Source organism: Chelon labrosus (genome assembly GCF_963514085.1).
Source record: "Chelon labrosus genome assembly, chromosome: 6".
Taxonomy (NCBI): Eukaryota; Metazoa; Chordata; class Actinopteri; order Mugiliformes; family Mugilidae; genus Chelon; species Chelon labrosus.
The window spans coordinates 22,741,873-22,756,288 of NC_140342.1; the positions used below are offsets into that span (position 1 = coordinate 22,741,873).

Genomic DNA, 14,416 nt, shown 5'->3' on the forward strand with positions numbered 1-14,416 from the left:
CTCTCCCTGCTTTATTCAGGCAGGAACGCCAAAATTATGATACCCAACCGAAACAAGACTGTTTGCACATCTCTTGCCAGTTTAGTGTTTTATACTCTTGTGCAACTCTGTCTGCTGTCTTTCCAGAATCACAGATGCTGCACAGGTTCTTTGAAAGTACTTTAGAGGAAGTGATTTAAGGAACTGAATGCAATGAAGCTGCGATCAAAGCCAGACAAAGAAAGCAGAACTGATTGGTGACTTGCTGGTCAGTTTGTGGCCTCATCAGATGCACCTCTGCACCGTTAAACTCTATCTGCTGACGCTTTTCACTGATTAGATGGGCAGTTTTAGACAATGACTCAAACAATTCATCGTCAGATGGGGAAAGAATGCGACCTGGATCAAATCTGAATGGATTTTCTTTGTAAATCAAGTTGTTAAAAGCAAAAAAAAAAAATCTGTTAGATATCACTGTGTTTTGTATACCTGAGGATTTCAAGCTGTTTTTTCTTTTGGACAAAACAGTCAACTTTAACACATCATCTTGAACTCTTGTGACGCACCTTTAATTACATCTTTTTAATATTTACCCACTAAGCCTCTTAATCTACTTGAGAAAGTCAAGAGACAGGTCAATAACGAAAACAAACATTAGTCATAAAATAGTCTTAAGCCCAGATTCACATCAGATTTACTTACTTTATCTTTTTGTGTGACTGTGACCATATAAATATCATATTGGTATTTTATAATGGCGACCGGTGGCAATTCTATTCGGTTACATTTGAAACCTATAGGCAGATTTTTCCAGTAAATAGTTAACTAACATTACAGAAAAGTTGATTTTTATGTTTAACTGCATTTCTTTGGTATTTTGTCATGGCTTATGAGCCAGGTCGTGACAAAATACTTTTACTTAAGTATTTTTTTAAGCAAATACTTTAGTACTTAAGTAATATTTTGACTAAGCTACTTGTATTGGAGTAATATTTGACAAGGAGTATCTGTACTTTTACTCAAGTAGTCAAGGTGTGTACTCTGTGCACCTCTGGTGTTAAAGCAAGGTTGAATTACCAACTGGGAAGAGTAGGCAACGCGCCAAAGACAAAGAGCTCTGGACTTAGCGCAGATCAGAAATGTTGTGCTTCATTAGAGATTACTTTGGGAATACGTACCTCTGAATGGAGCATCGTTATGCAGGTAAAGGTGCATCTGTGATCTTGAAGCACTGTCTTAAGGCCTGTCTGTGTAACTGTGTAAAATTTGTTAACCTGAAACAATAAAGAGGTAAAAGATTGAGATTTTACTTACACATTTTTGAAATGGGTACTCCGGCTTCCTCCCACCGTCCATAGCCATGCTGGTTAGGTTCATTGGTGATTCTGTATTGGCCATAGGCGTGAGTGTGAATGGGGGGCGGCTGTGGCTCAGTAGGTAGAGCGGGTTGTCCACGAACCAGCGGTTCGATCCCCGGAATGTGCCACATGCCGAAGTGTCCTTGAGCAAGACACTGAACCACCAGATGCTCCCAGTGCGTGGCACTGGTGTGTGAATGTGTGTGTGCTTGTGTGAGCGAATGGGTAGATGTGTCTATGACTGTAAAGCGCTTTGAGTACCAATAGGTAGAAAAGCGCTATACAGAAAAATAATGGTTGTCTGTCTCTCTGTGTTAGCCCTGAGATAGACTGGAGACCTGTCCAGGGTGTACCCTGCCTCTCGCCCTATAACAACCGGGATGGGCACCATCGCCCCCTGCGACCATCCAGAGGACAAGGGGTTACAGAAGATGAATGAATTTGAAATGGAGCTAAAACAACGGCACCTGGACTTGTTTGAGTTTTCTTGAAGGCATTCAAGTAGTTTCTTTAGTTCTAAACAACTGGTGAAAGTGAAATGGCTTAGTTTTTTGCAAATTTTGCAAAGGATTATCTCATCTTTAGTCATATAGTCAAAATAACTATTTTATGCCGCCATTAAATTCCTTTTTTAAAAGTAAACGAACGTTATAAATGTCTTTAGTGCATATTGACATTGAGAAAAATCAGATGCCTCAGCTTTGACGGGTTGATGCGATTTCTTCTCTCTGTGAATATCTGCCGCTGTCTGCTTTTACATAATGGTACGATCCTAAGTCCACATGGTCTTCCCATCAAAACAGAGTTCTGCCCCTCCTTCCTCACACAAGCAGAGATGAATGAGCAAAAGGAAAAAAAAAGAATGGTGGAGCCAACTCCCAGCAGGTGAGAGCCGGCTTTCTGATTCATTACCAAGCGGCTGTTTTGCACATGACACATCACTACTCCCTGTTTCTCCCTCTGGGTCCTTTGGTCACTGCTGGTTGTTATTTTCACCGCATGGTGGCCCCATTCATTCTACACTTTGGTCATCCTAGCGTTATAGAGATGGGATTCATGGCTCATTGAAGGGAGCTGGATCTTGAGGAGTCGTTCCTTTCAAAGAGCCGTTCAAAAGACTGGCTCGTTGTTACAATCATTTATTTTTTAGAAGTCAACCAGGGGTAACTCGTTTTTATCAAGGAAACAATGACTGGTAGCAAACATTCCACAAGGTGGGGCCATATCCTCATGCTTGAACAGTGAAAAAACTTTGTGGTACAATAGACACAGGCTACAGATAACTTCCATGCAAAACAACTTTAGTGTAAAAATGTCCAAACAAGATAACAATACATAAAAAATATAAAAATAATAAATAAGAATAAATAAAATGTATGTATATAAAATAATATAAATAAAACTTAAAAAAAATAGGACATGATAAAAATGTGAATGCAAAATTGTAGAACAAGCAAAACAATGTTAACAATAACAAAATTTTGCACAAACAGCCATGTTCTATTGTAACAATATAAGTGAAACAGAAACTTATATTTCTCAATTGCACAAATCCTTCAATAGAACGTTTGAAAATCACACTTAAGAGAATCCAGTTATTTAACTATTGCAATTACAACAGGAAACACACTTTATAAGGTGCACAATCTCCACCTCCAACACAGGTAGGTCGATAGCAGGTCTTGTTTAGCAGGGAAGGTGGGTGGCTCATCCTGACCAGTGGCAGAGGATGCTCCAAAATATTTTAGAAGTGCCCCTGAAACTGCAATTGAAACTGACATCAAAAGACCATAGACTACAATATAACTCTTACACAAAACATCCATGAATTGCAATTTTAGATAAACATGCCCTTACATGCTAAATGTCAGTCATTAGATGCTATATTAATCTATCTTTCAGAGAGGAACAATTAGCTCCTTGGTTACTGCCTCCAATTCTATGCTTGGTACACTTTTAGTTCTGACTGGTTAAACTAAGTTTGACACGAAATAGAGTTGTAGCAAATGGCAAATGTTCATCTTTGAAACTACCTACAGATATGAATTAATTACAGGACCCAACTTGATGGAAATAAATAATAACTAAACTTGTAACAGTTTTGTTGCAAAGCATAATCTTACGGTGAAATTAGATCTGGTGTTTGTTAAGACAAATTACTCTTGTATAAGCATTGCAAGCATCATAGCAAAAAGGCTAACAAACGTATACCAACAATTAACATTAGCCCTTCATTCATGACCTGGATACTGTAATCATACAGAGAGAACATAGTATACCTTTGTCTTTTGCTCGTTTCTCCTCTTCTTCTTTATTTTTTTCCTAAATTGGGCACCTGATGGCTTTGACCTTTTTCTGTCCATCTCTGTTTTTTTGACACTCGACAATCAACAGATTTCCATCCTCCAACGCTGTCACTCACGACCAGAAGTCAAGACTAAACCAATTCACCTTGGTGACCACATAATCGTTTTGTATTACCTGTTTTTATTTGACCATTTCACACAATTCATAAAAACAAAAACATGCAGTTATGAGTTATAGGCCTGTATTTATAACATTATGAATGAAATGTGTGTTATATGGAAGGAAGTCAAATTGTGACTGACTTTAGCCCTTTTATACAGTGGACCTTTTCATTCACCAATGTTCAGAGAGAATATACTCAGAGGTATCTGGTCTAACTCTGATCAGCTGTTCTCCATCTCTGGATGGGTCAGCTCTGAGCTTGTCAAGCCTGCTTTATGAAATTGGGCCCCACAAATATTGTTTTTAGGGAATTTTCCAGATAATATCCTCAAAAATAATTCTCATCACAAGCATTTTATTTACTAAGTGAGCCCTTGGATCACTGGGTACAATCAGTGGTTGATCAGCAACACACACCCTGTGGAGTGACAACATTTATGTTTACCTTCAGTGTTACTTGGCTAAAGAAATTCTGAATATCCTTGAAGTGTTGCATACATTTCCTTCATCATGAAACTTTAGCAAAGCTTCTATTTGTAAACGTTTTAAATGGTGCATTGTTTACATCATGTTGCTGGTTTGTAGTCTCCATAATTTCTGCCTTTGTTCAGGTACTGCTATATTTATTATGCATGATTTTGTGAATTTAAATCAAAGACAACAGGGATGCATTCATTTTATAAAGAAACAAACTAAAAGCAGTGCTACAAGAGAATAAAAATTGACAGGTAACTTTAAGATTTTCACTAGAATAGATTGAGCTCTATGTACATTTGATTAGTGGAGAACTGTTTATTCTTGTTTCCTGATCTTCTCCATGAGGTGGACACTGATGACGACAGACACCATGATGATCAGACCAACGGAGAACACGAAGGTCCCATACAGCTGGAGACACCATCAGAGAGACCTGCAAACATGATAAATGTGTCAGAGCAAAACCAGAACAGGTTCAGCTACATTAACCTTTATGTTATTATTAGCAAAATGTTTTGTCTGTCAGTCTTACCAACATGTAGGGGGCAGAAATCCTCAATCTTTGTCTTATTCTGAGTCCAGCTGACTTGGTTGCTATGGTTACAGATGATTGTTTCATTCAACAGGTGGACACGGAGGGAAACACCAGAGTTGGTGACCTTTGATTGCTCTCCTCCCTCCTGAGAGCAGGTTTTGGTGTCACATCTGAAAGTGCTGCTGATGTCTGAGTCCTCTGTGCTGCAGGTCACAGTGAGGTTACAGGAGTCTGAGCTGATGGACACAGAGTCTGGATTCAGATCAACTGGAGACACTGGATCTGATGGAGGAAAGTAGGTGGAGGAGGTTTAGAAACATGACAGCAGATGTTCTCTGTCAGTGTCTGAAATATTAAGAAACCTACCTTGAACTGTGACCATGTATTCAGCTATTGTTTGTTCTCGATCCCCTATCACTTGTGCTGTATAAACTCCACTGTCTGCATCTTGTAGATTCTTCAATTTCACTGAGTAATTTTCCACAGAGAACTCAACCCTTCCAGTGTAACCTTCAGAGACTCTTGGTCTTCCACCAGGTGAATATCTTACTAAAACATTGCTTGTATTAAATTTCCAGACAAGAATGTCAAATTCCTTTGGAGCATTATCCATGACTTCCAGAAGTACATCATCTCCTCTCTTCACAAACACAGGAGTCACAGCACTGGACCCTGTAAAACAGTCGATACAAAATAATGAAAGATACAATTCTTTCTTATAACATTACATATTAATTTAGGTCTTAACTTGTTCAATATAAAGAAGGAATTCTTAAAAACCTTCTTAAACTTTTTATATTTGTACATTTACATCTTGGTCCATTTGTTCATGATTACACATATAAAGAAATATAAACTACTGTCATCTTCTCTTTTCTGATAGAACAACACACTCTTTCAGGTTGCGTGGGTGCAGTAAACAAGACCTAGTTCAAAGTTCAGTTCGCAGAGATAAGAGTGAACTAGTTCAAGTTCATAGTTCACATTTTTTAAATTTTCAAGTTCATAGACTCTAAACAGTTCACGTTCATTTTCTCATTTTTTTTTTTTTTTTTTTTTTGTTAAATAAGCAGCTTCAAGCTACAGTTCAGTAGAATCTCTGACTGACCTGCCCATCCATCCTCAGCGCGTGATATTTTTTACGCCAGGATCTGTACTACCTTTTTGAATAACCACTGACTGTATATACTAAGAAATAACTCAAATAAATGTGTACCTGTTGCTTCAATGCAGAGCATCAGTCCAAGTATCACAGAGAGAGAGAGAGACATGGTAGAGCTTCTTGCTTTGTCGAATGTAACATGTAACAGTGTGAAGTGTTTTCCACCAACCACTGCACAACAAGCTACAGTACTGACATCATGATGTTTTTCTCGTTTCGTGATGTTTACTCTTAAATGCACATAGGTCAACTTCTCTCATCCAGTTAACTCTTAACACACTTTTTACTGCTTGAACTCTTTTGATGAAGACTGAAATCAATTCAACTATGACACTATTTCTCAAATGAAGCAGGTTTAAATGTAAAAGTATGAACCAACATGAATACTATCATCTTCTACAAATCCTCCAGGTTTGTTTGTATTAAACATGTGTAGCAGTACGATGCGTGTCTGCTCTTGAATGCAACCTGCTGCTGCTGGGCCCTCACAGGGTTTTTATGGTCAATCAGGGCCTGAGGCTAGGACTAAGCTCTTTTCTGAGAGTCGTCTCTATTGCCACGGCTCCCAAATAAGACTCGACTGTTTCGGCTCCCTATTGTGGCCCAACACAAATATGGTTTGTGTGTTGATAAGCCTTTTTGATTTAATGTTTTTATGAGAAGCCTAATAATTGTCTAATTTTGTGCAGTTATTGTCTTACAAAAGTATTACTACTTTTGTTTAATATTTTAGTAAAACTGTGCAAACAAATGAACAAAACGCTGCAATCAAATCCACACATGTAAAAATGGAACCAAACTCAGAAAACAAATGGTACAAATGTCTTTAGTGCATACTGGCATTGAGAACAATCAGATGCCTCAGCTTTGATGGGCTGATGCGATTCCTTCTCTCTGTGAGTATCTGTCCTGTACACCCCTGTCTACTGTCTTAATCAGTCAGCCACAGTCTGTCCCCTCTCTGGTTTTACATAATGGTACGATCCTAAGTCCACATGGTGTGCCCATCAAAACAAAATTCTGCCCCTCTTTCCTCACACAAGCAGAGATGAATGAGCAAAAGGGGGGGGGGGAATAGTGGAGCTGACTCCCAGCAGGTGAGAGCCGGCTCTTCTGATTCATTACCAAGCATCGGCTCTTGGAGTCTGCTCTTTTGCACATGACACATCACTACTCCCTGTTTCTCCCTCTGGGTCCTTTGGTCACTGCTGATTGATATTTACAGCGGATGGCGGCCCATTCATTCTACACTTCGGTCATCCTAGCGTTATAGAGATGGGATTTATGGCTCTTTGAAGGGAGCCGGATCTTGAGGATCCTATCAAAGAGCCGTTCAAAAGACTGGCTCATTGTTACTGTTGACATAATGTGTATGACTGAGATTTATTCTGTACATACAGGTTCCACTCCACAAGGGGGTGCTGTTGATTGTCTAGGGGGTGAAGTGTGATTGGTGACGTCACGTCACGTGTATGGATGGGTGTTCCCCTTTTGCCGATCCCTCTTGACCCTCTCTCAATTTGATGGCTCATAAAGAGCAGTGCTGTTTGCCTAAATAAATATGCCGCAAAGGCTGAAGAAGATTTTCGCCTCCTCTACTTTCCTGTGCTGCAACTGTCATCCTGCTGCGTGTTAATGTGTACATGCTAACAGTTACAATCGTTTATTTTTTAGAAGTCAACTCGTTTTTATCAAGGAAACAATGACTGGTAGCAAACATTCCACAAGGTGGTGCCATATCCTCATGCTTGAACAGTGAAAAAACTTTGTGGCACAATAAAAACTACACAGGCTACAGATAACTTCCATGCAAAACAACTTTACTGTAAAAATGTCCAAACAAGATAACAACACAGAAAAAATATAAAAATAACACCTAAGAATAAATAAAATGTATGTATATACAATAAAATAAATAAAACTATAAAAAATAGGACTTGATAAAAATGTGAATGCAAAATTCTAGAACTATCAGAACAATGTAAACAATAACATAATGTGAATGATAAGTGCGAACAAAATTAAAGACATCCCTGAAATAATAAAGCAGTTGCATCCGTTTCAGCTTCTCCTTCCTCAGGGACTGGCTGCTGGGTGGGTCCACTGCTGCTTTGTATTGGCCACTTGGTGCAGACTGCTAGCATGCTGCCTGTAGGGCTAATCCTTAACGGGATGTTTTAATGTGTGAAAGAGACCTATTTTTCTGTTTTTATCACATATATTACTATTGCTTTGCGTTTAATTTTCTTCCGCCTTCTTCCGTAATTTTTCGGTTCGCTACTCCTCCCAGAGTTCTTAAAAAAAATAGACAAATTGTATATCCAGACGTGCGCCTTAATCGGGACAAGTGTGCTATGACTTTTCTAAGCGATCCTTCCAACGGGGCGAGAATAATCGGGCAAAAAGCGGGCGTTTTGGCCCATTGAAATGAATGAAGAAGCCCGAAAAAAGCGGCAACATTCCAAAATGTCCTCCTTCGCTTTGTCCAGCGATTACTCGGCCGTGCTTCGGAGTAGAAAATTGCTTGGAAGTTTGTACGAGGCACGGGAAGTGTAGCTTTATTTTTCTGAAAACGGCGTTTCGATACCTTTTACGGTTTGGGGAAATTTTGGAAAAAAATTAAAAAATCATCGTTTATAATGGATCTCTATGGCCGCACTCTAGCGCTCACTCTAACTTCAGAGTTTCGTCGAAATTCTGAAAAAAAAAAGGTTCAATCTTACGGGGTGGCCACAGTTTTTGAGGTAGAGAGATAAAAAATACGTAAAAACGTAGGGATTTTTGTTGGCTTTCAGATGGTGTGGGTTTTATTTGTGTGGGACGTACGGTTTGGGCTGCAGGCTCCTCCGAGCGAGGAGTGCACCGATCAGTTTTCGAATTTTTCTCCATGTGTGTGTATGTGGAAAGCGAGGGGGATTTTTCGACGATTTTTCTCGTCGCATACTTTTTTTCTAAAACGACTACGGCCACAATTTTCGCAGTACGCGCGTGGGAACAACACTAAATTGTAGAGAACCCTTGGCTGACGCTCACAATGTGTTCGTTTTCTCGATAGGACTTGTAGTTTTTGATTTATGAGCATTTGTTCTGAGGGCAAATCCTAGGGTGCAGGAGAGAAGGGAGTATAACATATAGAATATCATGTGCGCGTTGTCGTCGGCGTGGCAACCGCCCTGACGAGCAGGCTCAGCACAGGTGCACACAGAAAGTGGAGGGAAAAGATTCTCAGTGGATAACAGGATCTGCCAATACATTAGAACTACCCCTTTCAATACTGTAGGGGCCAGAACCTGACACTATGCCCCCCCCCCCCCCCACTCCCTCCCTCCCTCCTCTGTTGTTGCTTTCACACAGCTGGCCACCCCATGACCCCCCCCTCCTCCCCTTCTCTCTCTCCCTCCCTCCCTCCCTCCCTCCTCTGTTTGTGCTATCACTTTATTAGGTAAGTGAGTTTCTACAATTATTTATATGTTAAGTGTTTGTGCCCAACATAGCTGAACTGTTAATAGAAGTTAACTACTAGCCGCCCAATGTTTTAGCCTTAGGCTAGCCTTCCAGCATAGCTCATGTATGTTAGCGAGCTAGCGGAGCTAGCCGCTAGCTCACCGCCGCGGACTCAAACGCGGAGTTAGCCTCGAGCTAACCGCGAGCTAGCCTCGAGTTAACCGCGAGCTAACCGGGATTTAACCGCGAGCTAACCGGGATTTAACCGCAGACCCGCAGGACTTAACCGTGAGTTAGCCGCGGGAGTTAGCCGCGAGCTAACGCAGAGGCTAGTGGGGTTAGCCGCCTGCTAATTCGCTGCGTTGCTAGCGGGAGCTTATCACAGTCATCAAACCGGCACTGAAGTTAAAACATAATGTTGAAGTTTTACATTTTAAAGGGAAGATATTTTTAAATAAAACTGTGTCAAACTGAAAAATATTATTCCACCACATAAAGTAGGAAACATTTATGGCTTGTAACAACATTAATGACATTTTATATATAATTGGAGTAATTTAATATAATATGATGTTTTTAATTAAATAAATAATGAGCTGTTGAACACTCATAAGAGTTATATTAAGTATGTTACATAACATTATTTGACATGTCTATTTGTCTGCTTATAGTTTTCCTCCAGAACCTGACACTATGACCCCCCCACTCCAACCCCCCCACCTCCCCTCCCACTATAGCATTACAGACAGAGACTGACAAAACATTAGGGACTCTCAGACTATTACAATGGGGAGGCAGAGCACTCCATGCCCCCCCCCCCCCCCCCCCTTCCCTCCTCTCCCCCCCTCTCTCCCTCCCTCTCTCCCTCCCTCACTCTCTCCTCTCTATCCCTCCCTCCTCTCCCTCCTCTCTCTCCCTTCCTCCCTCCTGTCTCTCTCTCCTCTCCCTCCCTCCCTCCTCCCTCTCCCTTCCTCCCTCCTCTCTCTCCCCCTCCTCCTCCCTCTCCCTCCCTCCCTCCCTCCCTCCTCTAGCTCCCTCCTCTCTCTCCCTCCCTCCTCTCCTTCCTCTCTCCCCCCCCCCTCCAACATGCATGACATCAAACTCACACCCATCCAGTCACTTTGTTGCCGAGTGATGTGATATAGTATGATGATTTACCACGCACACTTGAAACTGGCAGCATCATCGGCACAGTCAAAATTTCCGCAGGAATTTTCTAGTTTCCTTTTATTTATGATGCTTTGAATTTAGTATTTCGATTCAGATTTTGTTTTTTTTTCCTGTTACTTTATTGATTGTTATTTTCTGCTATTTTGTTTACCTGATTCAGGTTAGGTTTCTGTTTAGTTTGTTGTAGCTTTATAATTCATCATTTAATGTTACACATTATTTGGTAATTGTGTCTGGTAAGCTTCTTTTGTTTACTTTATTTTCCATGTTGTAAATTTCAAAATTTGTTTTCCTTCTTTTTAGATTTTTCTTGGTTGACTGAAAATATAATTTTTCATCACGGTTTCTGATCCTGTTTGTGATTTTGCTCATTTTTGTTTTTTTACATTCGATTTGTGTCGTGTAAGCCCCATTAATTTTGTTTTCTTTCCCTTTCAGTTGCTGTGAGCCCAAGGTGGTGGTCCTGGTGCCCTGGTGATGGTCCCCCTCTTATTGTGTGAGCGAGTGCAGTTCCTATACTCCAGGCTGTGTTTACTTGTTCTCCCAAGAAAAATCCATCTTGCATTTAGATTAATGAAAATATTAAAATTTTTGTGTTTTTTCTTTTTTTTTATAGAAAAATTTGTGATGACATCTCAAACACTGGAATATAAAGGGTAGAAAGTCAGAAATTAATCAAATATTTGGTATTTATGAATAGGACTGTGAAGGTTCTCAGTCATCCAGGTCATGATATATAAAAAAAAAAAAGGTTACAAAAAGGCAGCTGGACTTGTAGAGTTTTTCAGAAGACGTATCACCACTCATCTGAGAAGCTTCATAGGTTCTGAACTGCAGTCCAGTTGCCCTTTTTAAACCTTTTTTTGGGATATTTCTGAATAGGACTGAAGATGATTAAAAGTTTTATGTAAAAAAAAAAAAATATATACCACAGCCAAATATCCAAATAGCCAAATATCACAGCAACAAGCATAACCAACGCTACGTAATCAAAAAAATAAAACTTGAAAAGGACACTTTTGTCCCTATCAGGGCGTTTAATGTTGAGTAACAACACATCCCCACATCACAGCTGCCTTATCAGAATGAACTACATTTGAGGTTTACTGTCCTCTACGTTGTTTATTTTATATATACTTAATGTATTACAGTATAAATATAGCATGTCATATTGTAACTGAAAGCTGACCTCAGGTTTCAACAATATGAGCAGAAAGACAGTACAGACCAGAGAGAGGAGAGAAAGCAGAAGTGGTGACACCTCGATTTCATAACCAGTTTTTGCCTGAGAACCAACAAATATGTAGAGGCTTTTGTCATGTCTGATGTAAATACAGTGTAAATTTACGAAATATTTCTTGTGCATTTGGATGTCGTAAAACCATGTTTACAGTGTTTGTTGTCTCTTGTCTCTGTTTCTTGTCTCAAGCTTGTTGGACTCTTGTTAGGTGGGTCTGATCTGGAGTCTGGGGCCCCACCAATCTTTACAGTGTTTATTGCTTGTGTTCATTCCAAACGATTTTACAATTTTAACTGGGCCCCATAAATATTGTTTTTTGGGGATTTTTCCAGATGACATCCTCATCCTCCACAGGTAACTTCAAGATTTCCACTAGAAGAGATTGAGCTCTATGTACATTTGATTAGTGGAGAACTGTTTATTCTTGTTTCCTGATCTTCTCCATGAGGTGGACACTGATGACGACAGACACCATGATGATCAGACCAACAGAGAACACGACTGTCTTCACCAGACAGATGGAGACACCATCAGAGAGACCTGCAAACATGATAAAAGTGTCAGAGCAAAACCACAACAGGTTCAGCTACATTAACCTTTATGTTATTATTAGCAAAATGTTTTGTCTGTCAGTCTTACCAGCATGTAGGGAACAGAAATCCTGAATCATTGTCGTATTCTCCGTCCGACTGACTTGGTTGCTATGGTTACAGATGATAGTTTCATTCAACAGGTGGACACGGAGGGAAGCTCCAGAGTTGGTGACCTTTGATTGCTCTCCTCCCTCCTGAGAGCAGGTTTTGTTGACACATCTGAAAGTGCTGCTGATGTCTGAGTCCTCTGTGCTGCAGGTCACAGTGAGGTTACAGGAGTCTGAGCTGTTGGACACAGAGTCTGGATTCAGATCAACTGGAGACACTGGATCTGATGGAGGAAAGTAGGTGGAGGAGGTTTAGAAACATGACAGCAGATGTTCTCTGTCAGTGTCTGAAATGTTAAGAAACCTACCTTGAACTGTGACCATGTGTTCAGCTATTGTTTGTTCAACTTGATCCACTCTCATTCGTGCTGTATAAACTCCACTGTCTGCATCTTGTAGATTCTTCAATTTCACTGAGTAATTTCCCACAGAGAACTCAACCCTTCCAGTGTAACGTTCATAGACTACTGGTCTTCCACCAGGTGAATATGTTACTAAAACATTGCTTATACCAGATGTCCAGTAAAAATATCGAAATCTCTCTGGAACATTATCCATGACTTCCAGAAGTACATCATCTCCTCTCTTCACAAACACAGGAGTCACAGCACTGGACCCTGTAAAACAGTAGATACATGATAATGAAAAATAAAATTCTAACTCAATATACAGCATAGTTTTTAATGTCAATACTTTATCTTACATGTTTGCTCTCCATCCTTCATATTTAACCATGTGACACCTTTTCAGATGTGTCTGGTTGAGGAAATCAAGCTCATGCACCACCTAAAGACACTTGCACTGCCACTGCAAGGACAGCAGAGGGGCTGCAAGGGGACGGAACGTTTTGTCTTGTTCCTGCTGACAACTATTCAATGTGTTCAAAGCTTTACTTGAAAATCAAAGAGGCAAACCTCTTTCTACAGTATATTAATAACTCTTGTCACATTTTGCCCCATGAATATGATTTGTCTCACATTTTATATACAGTCGCTGACAAAAGTCTTGTCACTTATCCATTTTGTAGAAACAACAGTTTATAACCTGACTTTTAATTAATCCATTGGTTTTAGAAATGGCTCATATGAAAGCTAAAACCCTCCCAAATTATGTTTGATATACTAAAACAAATTTGCTTCACTGAAGAAAGATTGATCATTTAATGAACACAGAAAGGTCAGATTTTGGCAAGACAAAAGTTTTGTTGCCTACAGAAAGTAATGTGAAAATTGAACAAATCATTTACTTCAAATACAAAAATATGATGCATAACATCAGTGAATTAAGTACTGGTGCTGTGAGATCCATATTTAATATCTTGTATGACTTCCATGAGCTTGAAGGACTGCATCCATGCGGTTCGACAATGATTCATACAATTTATTGATGAAGTCATCAAGAATAGCAAAGAAAGCAGTACAGACATTGAGACATTGATTTGTAAGACTGAGTACTTAAGATTTTTAGTTGTTGCATTTTATTTTCTCAGATCAGGAACAGGAAGCTGAGTTATCGTTTGCAGAGAGAAGTCAGAAGTATCTATTTAAATACATTTATTTAAAATAAAAATGCATCGTGATGCTTCCTTTATAACACTACATATTAGTTTAGGTCTTAATTTGTTCATAGTTTATTTCAATATAAAGAAGCCATTCTTATAAACCCCTCCCTCTTTTTCTATCTGTGCTCTCTTGGTCCATCTGTTCATGATTCTACATATAAAGAAAGATAAACTACTGTCATCTTCTCTTCTCTGATAGAACAACACATTCTTTCAGGTTACATGTGTGTTTTACTAATCATTAGATAAAAACTCAATCAACTTGTGCCCCTACTGCTACTTTTATTAATCCAAATAAAGAAGCTGCTATCATTGCTGTTC

The 14,416-nt window shown here is 39.6% G+C and overlaps 2 protein-coding genes across 2 annotated transcripts; both read right to left on the reverse strand.

Moving 5' to 3' along the window:
* Positions 1–4,547: 4,547 nt before the first annotated feature.
* LOC311488888 (SLAM family member 6-like) lies at positions 4,548–5,938 on the reverse strand (the record flags this gene model as incomplete). The annotated part of the gene is made up of 3 exons (XM_084545750.1): positions 4,548–5,100; positions 5,185–5,533; positions 5,927–5,938. The coding sequence occupies 3 exons, from the start codon at positions 5,936–5,938 to the stop codon at positions 4,775–4,777; spliced, it is 687 nt and encodes a 228-aa protein (XP_084401876.1). The 3' UTR covers positions 4,548–4,774.
* A 6,314-nt stretch (positions 5,939–12,252) lies between these two features.
* On the reverse strand, positions 12,253–14,064 carry LOC311488889 (uncharacterized protein; the record flags this gene model as incomplete). Its single annotated transcript, XM_084545751.1, has 3 exons — positions 12,843–14,064; positions 12,474–12,758; positions 12,253–12,374 (listed from the first exon to the last, which is right to left on the reverse strand). The coding sequence occupies exons 1-3, from the start codon at positions 13,207–13,209 to the stop codon at positions 12,253–12,255; spliced, it is 774 nt and encodes a 257-aa protein (XP_084401877.1). The 5' UTR covers positions 13,210–14,064.
* Between the last annotated feature and the right edge of the window lie 352 nt (positions 14,065–14,416).